At 37.2% G+C, this 18,158-nt stretch overlaps 2 protein-coding genes across 2 annotated transcripts; both read left to right on the top strand.

Annotated features, from left to right (window-relative positions):
* The first annotated feature begins 325 nt into the window (after nt 1–325).
* LOC141905306 (centrosomal protein of 120 kDa-like) lies at nt 326–7,425 on the top strand. The gene is made up of 21 exons (XM_074794143.1): nt 326–501; nt 1,169–1,437; nt 1,990–2,131; nt 2,245–2,405; nt 2,494–2,811; nt 2,904–3,002; nt 3,071–3,229; nt 3,292–3,634; nt 3,711–3,843; nt 3,920–4,069; nt 4,336–4,453; nt 4,552–4,619; nt 4,694–4,790; nt 4,865–4,993; nt 5,079–5,168; nt 5,254–5,346; nt 5,448–5,560; nt 5,641–5,689; nt 5,772–5,894; nt 5,982–6,226; nt 6,307–7,425. Exons 1-21 carry the CDS (start codon nt 456–458, stop codon nt 6,533–6,535), a joined length of 3,174 nt encoding a protein of 1,057 aa, XP_074650244.1. The 5' UTR covers nt 326–455; the 3' UTR covers nt 6,536–7,425.
* A 1,119-nt stretch (nt 7,426–8,544) lies between these two features.
* On the top strand, nt 8,545–17,788 carry LOC141905883 (stAR-related lipid transfer protein 5-like). Its single transcript, XM_074794965.1, has 8 exons — nt 8,545–8,565; nt 8,648–8,769; nt 14,061–14,194; nt 15,488–15,537; nt 16,012–16,138; nt 16,456–16,570; nt 16,664–16,757; nt 16,840–17,788. The coding sequence occupies exons 2-8, from the start codon at nt 8,706–8,708 to the stop codon at nt 16,997–16,999; spliced, it is 744 nt and encodes a 247-aa protein (XP_074651066.1). The 5' UTR covers nt 8,545–8,565; nt 8,648–8,705; the 3' UTR covers nt 17,000–17,788.
* Nucleotides 17,789–18,158: the final 370 nt, after the last annotated feature.

Here is an 18,158-nt window from a genome sequence, read left to right as displayed (position 1 = left end):
TCGGTGTCTCTTTGTATTAATATCTTATTGCCGTGTCGGTCCCATGTAATTTTGTCATTATACGGATGCAATAAATCTTGAATTGAATTGATCGGTGACAAGGAGCAGGGGATGCATATTCAAGAATCCTAATCCGGATTTACGATATTTTTGCTACTATTGACTCGAATTTTTGTTATCCCGACAATGAATAAAGTACATAAAGCATCAGCTGCATATGGCATTCTATTTTCCTTTTATTGGTTACCACATGGCGCGCAAGGCCCCGACAAGCCTAGAACGAGGCAGTGAGCTCGTGACGCCATGTGCAACAGTTCGCCTTGGCTTTAGGTGGAAATTTGAATCGATTCAAAATATATCGAGATATCTGAGAGAGTTTCCGTCCGTTTGTTGCAGATTTATATTTGTATCTGGTTACAATACACTACAACATAAAGCCCCCCAATTTATACAAAATGCCGATTAAAGAACGTTTTTTAGTGGTTGTAGCAGTTTTAGAAGGTGAGAAATTATTCTATTCGACCTAATCCGCGCGAAAATTGTGGTCGAGCCAACAAAAAAAAGTCCAACAACAGTCAACATGGCTGGAGACGAGTGAGGCCGAGGGGGGACCGAGAGCAAGTGAGGAAAAATGAATTTGAGTTGGAGGGTTGGGGATGGAGAGAGAGAACAGAGGGTGAGGATTGATAAAGAGTGTGACTCCTGACCTGGAGGAATAATAGCAACTCGTGTATGAACATGGATCAAATCGTTCATTTAAGCAACGCGATTACAAGGATTTGCTCACCCCGTCAATTTATGTAAAACGTAACCTAATCGTACCTCATAGCGCTTTGATTCGATTTGAATGATGGTGCCCGTGACAGTAGAGATCATTTGTACACCGAAAAACAAAATGGCGGCTTTTTCAATCGCAGAAAATTCAGATTACGGCTCTAGAGAGTCATTTATTTAAGGTGATTTGATTCGTATCACATGAAAGTAATTGACGGATAAAAGCGATTTAATACGAGTTGCTTAATAAGAACACCTCGAGTATCTAACCATTGTTTAGCGGGACTGTAGCAATATTCTGTAGCCATACTAGAAGGCTTTAATTACTTCCCCATTCATTAGTTATGGCTGTTGATCAGCTGGCGTGCTGTATCTGTTAAATTCTGTTATGCAGGGCGCAAGTTTCCCCGTCGGCCGAAACATAAATTGATAGCGGAAGCTCGATTCGACGGAGAACTGCTGGCTACTGACCCCGTGGAACACTCGGAGAATCCTGATTTTACTCAAGAGATCGCGTGGGAATTAGATAAGAAAGGTTTATCGCAGCACCGTTTACAGAGGAGTTCTATTAAAGTTCAGTATTATGCTGTAGATACTCAGAGTACAATGAGGGAACCAGTCGGGTATGTGATGCTTGATTTACGATCTGCATCGAATGTTCAGGTGAGTAGTAGAACTGGCTGTTTCGTGGTCACTTACCGGGAAATCGGGAGAAAGTTGGGGAATTTTCATTTCTTTAAAAAAAGTCAAGGAATTTTGTTTAAAGCTAAGTAAAAAGTCAGGGACATTAGTTGCGATTACTAGTGTCTGTATAATCAAACCATTTTCTCTCTTGTATTTGATTGTGTTAATGAGCAGTCGAGGAAATCGGCGTGCATATCAGGGTGTGGTCAGGGATACAGCAAGTCAAGTATTAATTCTGATATATCTTAAATCTGTCTCGCATAGGCTACAAATTTGTCTTGGACTCATTATTCAGGAATTATGGGTTTGACTGCTGGTTGTGGTAGAGTTTCTAAGTTATTCTCTGTCCCCTTAATTTTGGAGAAGAAACTTTGAACCTGTTGATAATGCCCTGAGTGACGCTCAGCGGGTTGAAACCTCAAACGAGTCAATGATGCCCTGAGTGACGCTTTTAGTGGGTTTGGAGGGATGAATGAAGCAATATCCATAGTAAAGTTGAACTTATCGATAGGCTGTAATTGAAATTTTCAGACCGCTAAATGGTATCCACTGCTTCATGGTAAATACAGTCGATCGAAACCGGAAGTTAGAATCGGTATTTATATCGATGATGATTCTAATACTGAGCAACAAGGATTCAAAGCTAGAAACGCTCCAGGCAGAATTGGACAAGGTTTTACTTTTACACTTTAAAAAAACTTCACAAATTCACAATTTCTATGAATATGCTGCCCATTTTACTGTATTTGATGCTAAAAAATTATTGTTCTTCATTTTTCTGTGTAGCGCCGACTTCAGGAGCGGCTTCACTTCAGAATATTGATGTACAGTTATTGAAGCCGGTATTGATTGAAGAAGAAGGTTATTATCAGATCGGTCCCGATGATTCATGCTCGGAATTATTTTGTTTAAGCGTAACGATTGCATTCGCTTCAAATTTAACACAAGTGCGTATTATTCGAATCGCTATCCAGTTTCAACTTCCGACAAGTTTGGTGAATTTTATGCGAAAAATCGGTTAAATTTATTTTCCAGTTGGTTCCATCAAGTCAGCCATTGCCCGCCGGTCCGGGTGGATTTTTCTTCTATTACTCGTTGCTAGGAAATGACGTGACAATCGAACCGTTTTACGATTTGTTGGACGCTAAATTCGCGGCGGAGCGTTCGACCGTGCGAGTGCGCAGCAGTCTCGACGTGCTGCGAGCGTTTCTCGAGAAACAGCCCGGCTTACAGGTTCATCTCTGTTGCGGGGATCAGTCTCTTGGTAGTACTAACATCAGTCTGAATCAACTGTTGAAGAAAGACAGCACTGAAATATACATGAGACCTGTGCTGATTGAAAGTATATTCGAGGTATTTACTTATGATCTCTCAATAGATGTTTAGTAGTGAAGCTTATGTCGTTATCTTATGAAGTGATCTTTTATGATTTGATTTGATTTTAGTTATTGGCACCCGCTCGAGTTCGCAGCCAGATGGCGCCTATTGCACCGGACACAGCTCCGTCTGTGGGAATTTCAATCATGCTTCGTAAGGAAGAACAGGTAAAATATGTGATCGATCATGATATCATAAATGTAGTAAATTAGTATTTCAATATCTCTGGGTGTAGGAATACTGTATGGTTCTTAAAGATCAGGGAATTCTGACTCTTCTTGAAAAGTCAGTAAATTTGAACTTTTGGTGTCTTTTTCTTGCTGGTTTCAAGTGGCACGTAGAACCTCGTAAAGAGAAACCGTCCCCACTGAGAATATTTTATGATTTAATCGCAGTAATTTTGGATTCCCTGGACTGTAAGAACCCTCAAGTATCATTGGTATGTAATTCTACTAGGTGTCGCCGCCGAGTCCATCAAAACAAGAAGCAGATCAAGCCACTGCAGTAGCAGGAGCAACTGAAGAAAAGAAGAAATCTCCACCAAAACCAACTGACGAAAAGAAACAAAAATCAAAAACTAAAACGACTGAATCGAAACCTCAACCTGCTCCAACAACGAAACCTCGAACGGATGATGATTATACCGAGGATTTCATTAGTGAGAAAACAGAAGAGAATGTTCCCAGTATTCGAGAAGAACAGAAGAAACAAACACCTGAAAAAACTGTTCACGTGGTTCCAGCAGCAGCATTACCTCCTAGTTCACCAGTTCTACCTACGCTACACTCAGTAGTTCATGGTAAATACAATTTTATATTCACACTTTACTCAACAGCTGATGTTTGTCTGCACAATGTAATGTTATATATTTTCAGATGCAGTTTCTCAAAGTAGTGCCACACAACACCACGTATCTATCCCACCACAGGCTCATCATTTTAACTTCTCTATTGACCTGAGATTGATTTCAAATCTCGATTCAAACGTACCGCTGAATGTTTATACGAGGTCAGTTAGAGTTTAATCACTTACAATTCACAGACTTCTGTCAGGCAATTATCAAATGAACGTTTTGATATTGTAGATATGTGTATCCATTTTTCGGGAGTTCTGCGCCAGTAATGACTAGTCCTCCTGTAGAAGTGCGTAAAGGAATGCAAGTCGCTCTTCCGCAATCATTCTGCGCGTTTGATTTTGCCACAACCGTGAAACAGTTAGAGGATACATTCAGAACGTGAGTTTATCGAGTTTTTACTGTATTTGAGTAGTGGATAGTCATCGGCTTCTGATTTCAGTCTGAGTTTTAAAACGAAATTATTCATCTTAATTCTTTGTCAAATTGATTGATAATTTGATGTTGAGTAATTGTCTAAGGCTTGCTGAATTTTTGTCTCCTTATGTAAAGTGCTGAGATAACATTGAAGATGTTGCGCTATATGAAGAAAGTAACTTATTATTATTTTTCAATCTCTGTTTCTAATGATGAATTCTTTTCTATAGTTTACCATTAGTTGTTGAAGTGTGGGATCGAGATCGACAGAAATCACAGGATTTTATGATTGGTTTGTGTCAGTTACCATTGCAAAGTGTTTTGACCGCTGATAAATCTAGAGTTCAGGTATGAATCTAACCTAACTGATTATGTGAAATAGTTTACCGAAGACTTGTCAAATTCCTCCTTTCTGATTGGCTTCTTCCCTGTTTGTTATTTTCTAGCAACCTAACAGTTCTATTGGTTGGAGGCAGGCATTCAGTTCTTTAGTTCCCGTTAATGCTAAATCGGGGTAAGATTTGGAGAACAAAACAGACTTAGAAAACCTCGAGCTGATACTATAAACTATTCTCCATCCATCTTCAGGGCCCAAAAGAAAATCGCTGATCTTTTTGTAACTCTGAACCTTGAAGATAAAGGTAGTGTTCAAACCCAACAGGTCACATACCCATCTGAATCACTAGTAAGTAAATATTCCATTCTGATTCATGCTTAAGTTAGTAAAATGTGTTCTGATAGTTGTAAATTTTCAATTAGACTTTGTCAGAAGAAATTGCGAAACCGACAGAACCGACTGTAACTGAACAGCGAGAAACTGCTGAATATCAGGCAGCCATGGAACTAGAAATGTGGAAGGAATTACAGGAAAATATGTTCGAGAACAAGGTATGTTGTTACCAGACTAGTGCTGACATCTACATGTCTTTACATGAACTATCACTCATTTGAATGTAAACTCATTCTAAATTAGTTGAAAGAGAAAGAATTCCAGCATATGAAAACACTGGCAGAAGAGTGGAAGAGAAGGGACAGAGAAAGGGAATTACTCGTCAAAAAGAAGGTAAAACACTACATCCTTAATGTGTTAATAAAAAGTAGTTGCAGTCATTGTTTCAGTTAACATATTCCTGGTCTCATCTATACAGGTTGCTGAATATACACAACTTGAAGAACATTTGAAACGAACAATTGCAGATTTTGAGAAAAGACAGAAAGCATTAACTGATGGTGAACAGGAGGTATGAGATAACTACAACACCTCGAACTGGATCCAGTTCCGCAGTTCTTCGGTTCTAATTCATTCTACGATCGTTTAATTGAAAATGAATTTTCTCTTCAGGTTTCCAAACATCGCTCAGATCTAGAACGTCAGCATGAGAGAAAAATTCTCGAAACGCGAGAAGCGTCAAGACGCATGAAAGAGGATTGCGATCATCAGATTGAAATAGAGAAGTGAGTAACGCTTCAACGGCTGCGTTTGAGTTTTACAATTCACTGGTTAAAATACTGAATAACTGTTGAATTTCTTACAGAATGAAGAACAGAGAACTGCAAGAAGTTATCAATAAATGTAAAACACAGGTAAGTGTATTATTTAAAATTCACACAAACATGAATGAAATCTTATTCGGACGTTTGTTGAGTATAAAGCGTCTATTTTCAGTTGGAAGATGCCGAAAGAAAAAACCAAAATCTGGACCGTGAATTTCAATTGTATAAAGAGCAACAGAACACGAAACCAGAAGTACGATTACAATCAGAAATCAATCTGCTTACGCTCGAGAAGGTAAGATTCAGTGCTCTAATCCTATTAGAAGGTAATATCCCTGAGGAAGGAGTCTGGTTTCTCTAATCTCATATATTGATTATCCAGGTGGAATTAGAGAGGAAACTCGACGCTATCACTAAATCTAAAGTACACTACAAACAGCAGTGGGGTCGAGCGTTGAAAGAGTTAGCGCGTTTAAAACAAAAAGAGCAAGAACACGCGAAGGCTTTACTGAGAAAACAACACCAAGAATTAGAACACATGAGACTGAGATATCTGGCGGCCGAGGAGAAAGAGGTCGTCAAATCAGAAATGAAAGAATTGGAAGATATTAAAAATGAAATCAATAAGTGAGTATCGTCGTAACAAATGAAATCTAGTCAAATTCGAATAGATTAGTTACAACTGTAGGAAATTATTTGATCTATAGGTTGAAAGAACAAGAAGAAAAGAGATCTAAGTCAGTGAGTCCGGAGAGCGACGAGATGGAATTATTAAAACCGGATTTAGACGCCAGTTTTGATGATCACATCGCGAGACTGATTGAAGAGAGAGATGCTCTGCTGAGAACAGGTGTTTATACGAACGAAGATAGAATCATTTCTGAATTAGATCGCCAGATTCGTGAAGCTATCCAAACGAACAAAGCTGATGCTTGAATATTTCGTTTGTTTTAAACCCAATAAGAAACTGTGAAAGCATTTACGATGATTTACAGCTGGTCTGTTAGTTATGTAAGCATTTATATATTCTGTTGGCTCTTTGTACTTAATCTACGATATGAATGTATCTATGGTAAATGGGGTTAGTTTTATACTTGTATTCTCTTTCTCTGTTGGGGTCATTCGTTTATTACGTACACGTTAGGGGAGGGGGAGGGGTCGGTGCAATTGCGTACTGTAATGCTTAATGTATATGAAAAAATGGCCGATTTTGCGTACAGAGGGGGAGGGTTGAAAAATTCAATTTTCGTACGTAATGAATGAATGATCCTACACATGATATTGATGATAGTATTTTCAATGATTTTAATCAGTTTTATAGTTTATTTTGTCGGTATTAGTTATAAATCTCTAGTTTATCGGAATGACAACTGGTTGAGTTTCTAATATTAAGCTATGGCAAAAAATGGATTTGATATGGACCCTCACGGTTGTCTGATGAATGAACTAATTCAATTCGTATGGAGTCAACTGTTTTGAGTTTACTGAGGAACAGGTCCGTGCTTTAAGTAATTTACATGTAATAGTTTTATAAACTTCAATTTACCTTGTGTAGAATGTTGTATATATAGCTCTAGTTTTAAAGTCTATGTCTTTAGTTTATTGCAGCGGCTTTTTTCAATTTTATGAATAACTTATTAATCGATTTGTCTGTGCTGTGTCTATTAGTAAAATAATTCAGCTGAAATACATCTCGAAACGGATTCAAAGCAGCTCACTTATGTATATAGACCCCTTGTGTGTGAGGCTGGTTCCTTATGCATTTATCATGTTACCCTCACATGCATTCATTCATTTATATCTTTTTGGTCGAATAAAGTTTTATATGTACATGTACATCCTAATAGAAAACATCTTCATTTATTGTCTGTGGCTGTCATACTGTGGAGGAATCCAGGATTTGACTTTATTTCGTCTACCCTTGATCCTTAATCCTCTTTCGACTTCTACATTAGGACCACTTCAACTGTCGTAACAAGTCAATAATTATCTGGCCAGTACCGCTGCTGCAGAGATTAAAGCCGCTGATTGATTGAGTGAATGAACATAATATTGTACGTTAGTTAATTGCAGATTCTCAGTGGAAATCATCGGATTTTATTCAATTTTTAAATATCAATGATATGAACCCAGAGGATGAGTAATTATAGAAGGTCATTAGTTAAACCATTAAGGGAGCAATAAAAGTCATTCCAGAACTGATTTATATATTCTAATTTCCTCCCTTGAATCTCTTAATGAAGGCATTCAAAACGATGTTTCTCTAACTCTTGGGATTTGACTACGTATGAATTCTCGACAACAATTCCATGCATTTCCTTTAAACACCGTTATTCTGATGATTGCTAATTCAAAATCTTCACTCTTGACATCTGTTCCGATGCTATCAATTTTGCATAATCCGGTCGACAGTTTGGGATTTGGCCACCTGATGGCAGCACGCAATGTTACTGCGACGACAGTACAGATGGTAGAACACTTAGCTGACTAGCTATCATTCACACGTGTGTCACCGCTTGTGGTTATATGTAAAAACAATCAGGATATTTCAACCTCAAATACGGAACATACATACCGTTACAATCATAAATATACCATATATAGTAAGTAAGAATCTGTTTTCTGAAGTACTGAAAATGTGTCTTTCAATTTAACTAATAATAGAACAAATTAGAAATGAACTTAATGGTTGATTATTTTGAAACAGATAATAAAAATCAAAATATATGGATTATGGAACATGATTGGAGCGAAGGAGCATTCCAATTTAGAGTCGTTACAAGTTTTTGTGCCTTATGGGTATTTGAATTATTCAGAAGAATTGCGATTTTGTTTATACCCAGTATAGCCATGTTTGTTAATTTAATGATTGATTTACATGCATGCATCAATCGTGATTTACTGTGAAATTTCAATTAATTTTCGTAGATTGTTGTGGAACTCAATCCATTTTTCAAGTCTTTCAAGTCAGTCTATTAATCACTAACACGGGGGGGGGGTTGGTCGAGAGGATAATATATACAGCTTTCTGGATTTTGTCGCTTTCAGTAGGTTGAATATCCTAGAGGATCCACTCCGTCTTTACACGAGTCTTCCTATTAGATACATGTTTCCCACAGAAGAGTTACAGAGAACTGAAAATCTATCGGAACAAGCGACTAACATAAAAGGTTTGCGTTCTGAGTGTATGATAAGTGTGGTCAATTGGTTGTACCCCTGCCTCAGTTCTCATAAGTCCTTGGTTCTATCATGGACTATTAATCGATTCATTTTTAGTCCATGGTTCTATATAGGCCTACCAATGTGTAGGGGCTGACTAAAATAGTTGATCAACCTTGGGGTTAAGGTCATGCCTGAAAACTGACCCTAGTGGTAAATATACTTATTTCATTCGCTTTTCACCTCGGCTTGGTTGTCGTTTGGATTATGATGGTAGTTGGATGACCTCATAATCTATGAATTGAGTTGATAGCGGGTTCAATAGGGAATATCATGTTTTTGCTCGAATTTATAGTTTGAAATATCAGTCCCAAACTCTGCTACAGCTGTTTGGTGTGCGATTTCTTCTGTGATTTTTAAAACCATACGACACAGTCAGCCCACGCAATGAATAAGTGACGTTTTCACAGCTCATCCCTGTATTATTCAGGATATAAATTCTCTCTTCATCATTTCAATGATAGGACTACATTGTCCACACAGTATAAGCTCGCAGCGTGTTGTGAAGCCATAAAGCCATAGCTTGTCATTTCAATGGAAATGCGTGATTGCAAGTGAGATTTATTCCCCTGCGAGAAGAGGAGTATAGTACCCACCCGCGTCCCGCACTGAGGAACAGAAACAATATTACTGTGGTGTTAGCGAATTGATTATTAAGGTTAGGGGATTGGTCTTCTGTGATAATCTAGAAGGACACGGAATTTTAGATCATAAGAAGAGAAGACTAATGTAGTCTTACTTTGATGGAGAAAAGAGATTCATGTTGTCTTAAGTGGTTGCCCATACCGATCCCTCCCCCACCGCACGGATTCAATCAAAAATCCATGATTCTTTTATGTATACTATGTATAGCTTCATTTTTTCCTAGCCCAAATTTTGCCAGGTATATTTCCTAATGTAAGCGTGGAATACAATATTCATACCTTCAGAATTTTGTGCTTGAACTTGTTTTTTTTTTTTTTTAATATTTGGGTCAAAACCTACCCTGGGTTGGTAACCACATTGTTCTAAGTTCGAATGAAAAGAGAAAGGTTTCGTGGTCCTGAATGGTTGTTATCGAATATTATCTGAAATGGTTACAAGGATACGAAAAAATGGCGTGGTCTAAAACGTGGTCATACTTATTTGTTTTTGAAGGTATTAATTAATATTCATTGATTTGACATTAGATTTACGTATAACATGTCTTACTGGGTGACTTTAAATCAATGTCTTCTAAATACACACCATCGATCCGCCGATCAATACCAAGATTCACATCGAATCAATGCCGCTAAAATATATAAATGTACTTAAAAAATCGTTGATAATCTTGAGTTTTTTAGCATCCACGGAAATGATGTCGTCAATAGCTGATATTTTCGCTTGGGTTGATTTTGTTTCGTGTGGAATTTTCTGGTGCGGAGATACAACATCGCATTATTGCCGTAACTCGTTTGACTCTGAAACTACGTTCCCTTCAGCTGTTATTGAAGCGTAATTACGGTTCTAGTTTATCTGATTAGCTTCTCTCAATCAAGGGTAACTTCTTGAATGGTTCCATCTTCTGACTGACCAATTCCCCGTGGGTCAAAATACTAAATCAGCTTAAATCATTAGAATTTGAACTGATGGGATACTGAAATGGAATTGCAGGTCTTGCAACACCGTTTTCTCCCGCGTAACTTTTCTCCGATTCATCGTTGGAACTGTCCGCACCCTTGTAGTGGTGCCGTCAAGTCAAGTTTACCAACAAGAGGGTTCCACTAACTTTTACAACGTTATATTGTGTTACAGTTTAACAATTTCATGTTTCACGAAGACATTATCTCGTGCGAAATTAGGAATTTGTGTATAGGGGCACTTAGCTAAATTGATGCTTGGTTCGATATGTACAGTACATATTAATCAACGTGAAGTCTGTGTGACACAGTGTCATTCAACTGAATCGATTACATCTCTTTCTCTCGCTCTCTTAAAGTTTACAGAATTCTCGGATATTTTATCTATCCAAAGATCGGTATCTGTCCCTGGCCCGTTGTGGTCATGTGACCAGTGTACTGGGAATCAATGGGCTCATTCAATATAGCAAGTTGTAACAGTCTTTCATTGTTTGATTCGAAGGATAAGACCCCCAGGAAAACAACTTTATGTAGCAACTCTTTCGAACCAAGAGACAAACGTGATTATTCATACATTATTTGATTTCATGAACAATTAATGACCTTTAAGATTTCTTGAGTGTAGCTTTTGCTCGCTGTCACATTCACAGATGCTTCATTATCTGGTTTTATTTTAAAAAGGGTTAATGTTTAAGAACACGTACACAGCGAATCCGGTTTAAAAAAATCTCAATGGATCGAGCAGTACCCGCTCTGCGGGTGGTAATTATTATGCAAACACTGATTCTGATATTTGTCGAAGTAAATTGAACAATGTTGTGAACATTTTGAATAAGCAGAATGCATTGAAAACTGCTTGAAATAATGTATATTGTTCGACTATATTGTTGTGTTCACAACGGGCGTCGATGACAGTCACTGGTTCCATCCAGTGCTAATCGTTCATTTTGCAGGGATTATTCTAGTGGAGCAGCCTTTAATCACAGTGAATCATACGACGAATTCAGTCAGTATTTCATGGAAATATGCTGTCCGGACATGATGACTGTTTTGGCTGGAAATCAAACCGGCTTAAACCCCTAATCCCAACGATTACGTGCGTAATACACAAATAAACAAGGCACGTATAAACACTAAATCTCAGGGTACAAATATAAAGGTTTTTTGTTGAGATTTTTAATCGTTAACAATACATTCTGCATTTAAGGATTTCGGGTTATTGAATTTTTTAAATTCTTTTCATTCCTTCAGTATGTTGGTTGATTTTCTGTCTGGCGCATGCCATTTTATCGATTGCTGTTTTGAAATCAGAGTTTTTACCTCTATTGATATAGAATAAAGCATCCACTTATATTAACCTGTAATTGAACTGAGTATTTTGTGTAACAGCTTGAAACTGGTGCAGTACTACCCCTTACACTTTCCGCGCACTGATATTCTATCAAGATCAATACACTGTTTTATGGATATCGATCTATGATAGTGATTTATATGCGACACACGATTTACAGCGCTACTTTTTATATTGCTTCCATGTGAGTCGGATGATTACTGTGTATCCGTGAGGAGAGTGTCCGGCTGACCTTTACCCTCCAGCCCTACTACATGCTATTAGAATTAGTCTGGGATTGTCTTCGCAACGTCTCCCATCTTCTCCTGTAATGCTGTTATGTATACGGCATATCTTGACCTTGGAGAATGTCTTGTCATACCCGTATAGAATTTAAAACCGCCTCTTTAACCCCCTTTTCCTTCATCAAGTCTATTATACTGACAGGTTTATCGTAACATACCGAACATACCGTTATGCCTCTATATATTCGCTCTTCTAATGAAACCGCTATTGTTAGTAACATTAATTATTCATAATGTTAACATCAATGTGTGAATATATAGTAAACTGACCAAATTGACAGTAGGTGGACTGTTACACATGCAGTTATACATGATGTTAGTTGAATTACACAAAAATCAATTATTAATCGATGATTGATAAGATTGGAGCTATGTATTGATCTATTGGCGAAATAATAATGAATATCTCTGGTAGTTCCCGACGACGGAAAAACCAGCTCCATTAAGGACCCGCAGATCAAGGGTGACGGTGACATCGCGGGAAAAACGTGAGGACGCGCTATTCATGAAATCTCTATTAAAACGATTACCCGTGTAAACACTACGTCTCTACAGGGCTGCAGGACATCCATTCTCTTAGAACCATTTGAATTGTAATTCATCGATTTAGAAAGAAATGAAGAATTAATCGATTAGTTTCCCGCCGGGAGTTGAACTCGCGCGGGACTGTCATATAATAAAACTAAACATACATAAGAAAACTAAACGTGTTAAAAATTGATACAAGCAATAGAAATAAATAGATCAATACCCGACCAACACTCGCCTGTGTGCCACAACGATCATGTAAAAATGTCCATTCACTGAAAATGAAATTATCAGCAGAAAATCTTTGAAAAATTCGCCGTTTTTCCATAGCATCGACGATGCTAATGAACTAAAGTCATTATGTTTGATTTCGATTCTGCGAATGCCTCGAAGCTTTTGTTCGATCTTATGAAAATTTTCAATGCTGCAATGTTTTGATTAAAATCTATAATTTCTCTATGATCCCCTTTCGATTTATTCGTTTCTATGTAGAATCCCGGAGAAACACCGCATATCATAACATATCGAATACATGAATATGAATATATGAATACGTATGTTTTTATGGTTAATGACTATATGAACATGACTAAACCAGTAACCACCAATACAATACAGTGATATTCAGTACTTTAGGGTATTACTGAGTTCATTCACTATGAATTGTTAATCTCTTGATTAAAATCCCAGTAAATCTAAGAGAGTATCGTGGTTAACTGTAGTGTATCGTGCAGTTAGTGGCATTTCTCCAGATTTTAGTTCATCGAATGTAAGTAACACGCAGTTCAGTTAAGAAGGTAGATTTTATTTTACGTTGCCGATTACGACTGGTTAGTGCTCGTAGATTTCCGTCGTAATTCTTAATTTTGCCAAGGTTTGTGCGCGATCGCCACAGAAAATGTGCTTACTTCAATTAATCTATCTAGCAGGTAACTGTCATTAGTTCGTTAGTATTGTATATGAGGGAGGGATTCCTTATTTATTCGCAACGGGTTTTTACTGTTTTTCAGTCGATTTTAACGTCGTCATTTTTTTTCATTCAGATTGCTATAACTTGTTCTATTGTGTAGGAATTATAAAAACTGGTCTACAGAGACCCGCTTCAATCCGTAAAACATTAGAATTGTTGTTATGTGTTCGTATCCCAGGAACGTCGCGAAGGCCTTCGTACTCGATAAAGAAAACATGAATTTGAATATACCCATTGCGGGCATGTTTGCGTGTGTGGTGCGGGTTACTTGAGTTCTGTTTCTTTTTATCGCTCTAACGACAGGGTTTTTCAGATTACTAGAACTTGGTCTAAGGTGTAGGAATTATTTTTTCAAAACTCGTCTACAGACCCGCTTTACCCAGTAAAATACAGATTAATGGGTTTTTTACTTTTTTGCTAGTCTATCCAGTGTATAAACTCCCTCTTTTCCGCTCGCTCATTACCGTTTTATTTTCTTTCCTTTTCACAAATATTCTATTTTTTTCAGTGGAAGAAAACTACAAAATGGGCCCATCTCGGCAACCTACGATTGACGAACTTACACAACTCGCTCATGAAACTGCCCGAAAGATTGAAGGCTACGTTTCCGAAGATCGGCAAACATGGGCGAAAAAGAAATCGGTGGGTTCCCCGGACAAAAGGGCGAGACGCTTTTTATATTCTTCGCAATGCCGCCATGTGAACCCCACATAACTTATAAATACATACGTTGAGGAAATTCATATATATAGGGCTTACATAAAAATTCCAATAGAAAAAAGTAATTTGTCCGTCCGACTGGTTGTGTCTAAGACACGTCAATTTCCAAGGTTTCCGTGTTGACTGCGTCGGAATTCTTACAAATCCTATTATAGAAATCCTACAATTCCAGCAATAAGAATATTGGTAATAGATCAGTGGTTAGAACGGCTGCGTGTGGGTGTATACTAGCTATAAACAACCGTAAAAACCTTACTCGCATAATCTCCAGTCAAACATCCTCACATTGTAATTGATTTTTTTTTACCGTGGTCTTAACTGAGACTGTCTGAATTACATCCTTATCAGCCTCTTATGGTGGCTGTTTCGGGCGGGCCATAATAAAAACTTTTTCTGAACGGCTAAAGGCACGATAAAAGAATTTTCATGCTGGCCCTGCATTTTTTGTTTTCTCGCGCGAGAAAACAAGACGTTTTGAATTCTAGGATGAGAAAATAAAAAATGGGCCAATATAAATTTTTTAAAATCATTGCTTAAGCCGTTCAGAAAATGTGGCCTGAATCAGCCTCTACACGTGGACGTCACCGTACACAATCATAAATCTATTGTTTTTACTATTGAATAACAGCAATGTTCCAAGTTCGGGCAAGATCAATATAATCCGATGTTGTGATAGTTCAGTCATACACTGGTACACAAAACCAATACATTTCGATTGTAGACCCCTGAAGCTAAAATACCAGTTCCCGTCGGAATTATGACGGAATTTATCGAAATTTTTTCTGATGTTGCTGTAAGGAGAATACCATCGATTACTTGTCAACAAATCACGGCTAATTTCGCTCTACAGATGTTCTTGTGATCTCATTAACGTAACGCGTCACTCGCACACGCACTGTGCGTGGTATTTCTTCATTCACTTCATTCAAATAAGTAGTCTCGTCTCTACAATAATCAATATCTAATCAGAAGAAGTGATTAAATGCTCTTCACATTTCCTGAAACCGACACTCGATCCCCAAACATCGATCATCAGAGATTATCAGAAATAGGTCCTTCGCGGCCATCTTGAATCTCTGTATTACAGTTGTTTTCGTAACCACTTCACTTCATGCTTATTGAATATATTGTATTGAAACAGGATCTACAAATTCTTCATACTTATCAAACATTTTCGACTTTTCTTATCTGATGATTTGTTTGGTTGTATTTCAGAACATGATTATTGTTCACTCACGCTCATCGACTGAATATTCTGGTAAACTGTAAGTATACTTGTAATCAATATAAACCCCGTGGAATAAAGATGAAATTGACGAATTTATCCCTGAAGCTCATAATAACATTCGTTTGTGATTTCATAAGTGATTGCGCGCATTATGCTTGCATTCAATCATGCGATGAAGGTGTTCCCGACCTTCAAACCCTCTATCTCATTTTCTCGTGGTACGCACGTCTATAAATCATCATTCCTCCTTGAATCTATTTTATTTCATTTTTACACATTTTCGATTCGATTTTATCCGCGAAAATAACGCGGAAGAAAAACTAATTTCAAAATACACGATAATGAGGTTCATTGAAGCATCGTTTTATGGTCCATGATTGAAGGGAAAACCCTTTTTAATATGGCAATGTGCCATTAGGGATGTGAATGAGGATTAAGCTACTATTCACTCCACTTCACTCCACTCACGATCTCATATTTTATACCGACTTATCATACGTGTAATTAACAGGTTTGTAGCGGAATCCATAATAAACTTCAGCCCCGAAACGGTTTTTGAGTTCGTTAGTACAGGATCCACACGTGTAAAATGGGACAAAGCAATCAAACATATAGAAACTTTAGAACAACTTGATCAGGTATGCTACAATAATTTCTCCTATATACGCGTTTCACAGACTGTTGTTATTGACGAACTGCGAGATTTATCATTTGAAGAGATTTGATATACAACTGTTTATTAACAGTCAATGACTAAAATGATTACAATAATTTGATGTAGTTTCGATGACAATCACAGCTGTGATATAAGTTTACAGTCACAGCCAACAATCATCGAGTGTAATTGATATATCGAACTACATTTTATCAAAAGTTAGCTAGTGTCTTAGTCTTACAGTAGATGGCGACACTTCCTGATTGTCATATATTGAAATGATTTATTTGATTTCTTTAGGATTTATTCATACAAAAATGTTTAGTGGGAAGTCAAGCTGGAGGAGCGATCTCATCTCGAGAATTTGTAGATTTGGTGCTAATAAAACGATCTACTGATTCTTTATCACATACAGGTTTGTGAAACATTTCATTTAAAGCCATGATTTTTACTTTCTGATTCGTTCCACCAATAGTGATCGTTGTTTTCACTCAATTCCTTTTTTCAGCTGTAAGTATCGACTATCCCGCGTGTCCTCCGAGTCCAAAGTGTATTCGAGGTTTCAACCATCCTCTCGGAATCATTTGCTCACGAATACCGAGGTACGTTGACAAATCAAAAATATTCCACCATACCATCGTCTTCGCTGATTTTAAAAAAACCTTTTTTTGCGCTCATTTTCAGCGATCCGAATAAATGCCGAGTGACGAACATAGTACAATCAGACCCGTGCGGTAAAGTGCCTCATGGATTAATCGACACAGTTATGCCTTCAATCGTTTCGGACTTTTTCCCGCGGTTAGAAAAAGCTCTAAATAAAGCGAAGTCTGACCAGCGTATATAACTGTGATAAACTGCAATAGATTAGAACATTTATATCCACGTTATATATTTATTTTTTGTACCAGAAAATATAATGCGTAGCTATGTATATTTTGATATGTTAGCAACGAAATGTTGTTATATACAAACTATTATATATTTTACGTTGACATTATAAATGTATATATATATATATATACACCAGAAACTAAGGACTTTGAATAAGAATTAAAGATTGGCGAACAAGATTTTTGGAAGTTGTAAAGAATGGAAAACCAGGATATAATGTGTAGGTGATCGTTGTATCCGCTTGTAAAAAATGGAGAAAGAAAAAAAAATAAATGGTCACAATATGGATGTCTGTTATGTTAGAAAAATACTGTCGGTGTAAATGTTCTTGGAATGGTGAATGATGTCTCGCTAGATTAAGCATCGATCAAACCTCACCTCATTGAGATGTAGCTAAAAGATACTTTAAGCAGCAAACTATTAAATTAGAGCAAAGTTACGAATTCACCCTCCTGGATTCTTTATTTTTATCATAGTCGATAGGAAGTTATATATATATATTTTAGGAGGACAAAATAATGTCGCTGCTTGTTTTATACTTATGAATATGTGATGATTTTAAATTCCACCGAGAAATTAAATGTGATAAACGTCTACCAAATTTGGTCTTAATCTATAATTAGGTAATTGATGATCAGTTACTCGGGTTCCCGCTTATTGGGTTCTGTGGATTCATGATTGTATCATATCTATGTATCAAGAGTTTATGTTTATCATGCGTGTTATGTACACTGTGTTGAATAAAATAATGACTAAGTATTTTTTTGTATTTCGAGAGATGATATCGATTGGTTTTACCCCCTTAAGGATATTCAAACTACCACAGACTGATTTATCTTACGTATCCGGATACATCCAGATTAATCTAAAGAGAATGGCTCTAAGTGGTCACAAATGTTATGATAGAAGGAAAGAGTCTGTCTAAGCCACCCCCGTGATTAATACAGTTTCAGGGGTAGGTCTTGGGACCTGTTGAGGGTAGCACAACTTTAAAAAAAGGGCACGATCCACGCCCAACGAAGGCAAATATTGTAGAAATTTACTGCTTTTTCGTGCAATCTACAAGCAATGAATGCAGTCCTACAAGTTGATTGCTTTCTAGACAATTTACT

The sequence above is a fragment of the Tubulanus polymorphus genome, chromosome 5, assembly GCF_964204645.1.
Source record: "Tubulanus polymorphus chromosome 5, tnTubPoly1.2, whole genome shotgun sequence".
NCBI classification, from domain to species: Eukaryota; Metazoa; Nemertea; class Palaeonemertea; order Tubulaniformes; family Tubulanidae; genus Tubulanus; species Tubulanus polymorphus.
Note: the sequence above shows the minus strand (reverse complement) of the source record. Positions and strands in the feature narration are given on the sequence as shown.

Coding starts and splice junctions, on each gene's coding strand:
- LOC141905306 (XM_074794143.1), top strand. CDS start 456: ATGCCGATTAAAGAACGTTTTTTAGTGGTTGTAGCAGTTTTAGAAG. Junction 4,620..4,693: donor CCCGTTAATGCTAAATCGGG/GTAAGATTTGGA, acceptor ATCCATCTTCAG/GGCCCAAAAGAAAATCGCTG. Junction 5,169..5,253: donor AATTACTCGTCAAAAAGAAG/GTAAAACACTAC, acceptor TCATCTATACAG/GTTGCTGAATATACACAACT.
- LOC141905883 (XM_074794965.1), top strand. CDS start 8,706: ATGTTTCCCACAGAAGAGTTACAGAGAACTGAAAATCTATCGGAACAA. Junction 8,770..14,060: donor ACAAGCGACTAACATAAAAG/GTTTGCGTTCTG, acceptor TATTTTTTTCAG/TGGAAGAAAACTACAAAATG. Junction 16,571..16,663: donor TGATTCTTTATCACATACAG/GTTTGTGAAACA, acceptor TCCTTTTTTCAG/CTGTAAGTATCGACTATCCC.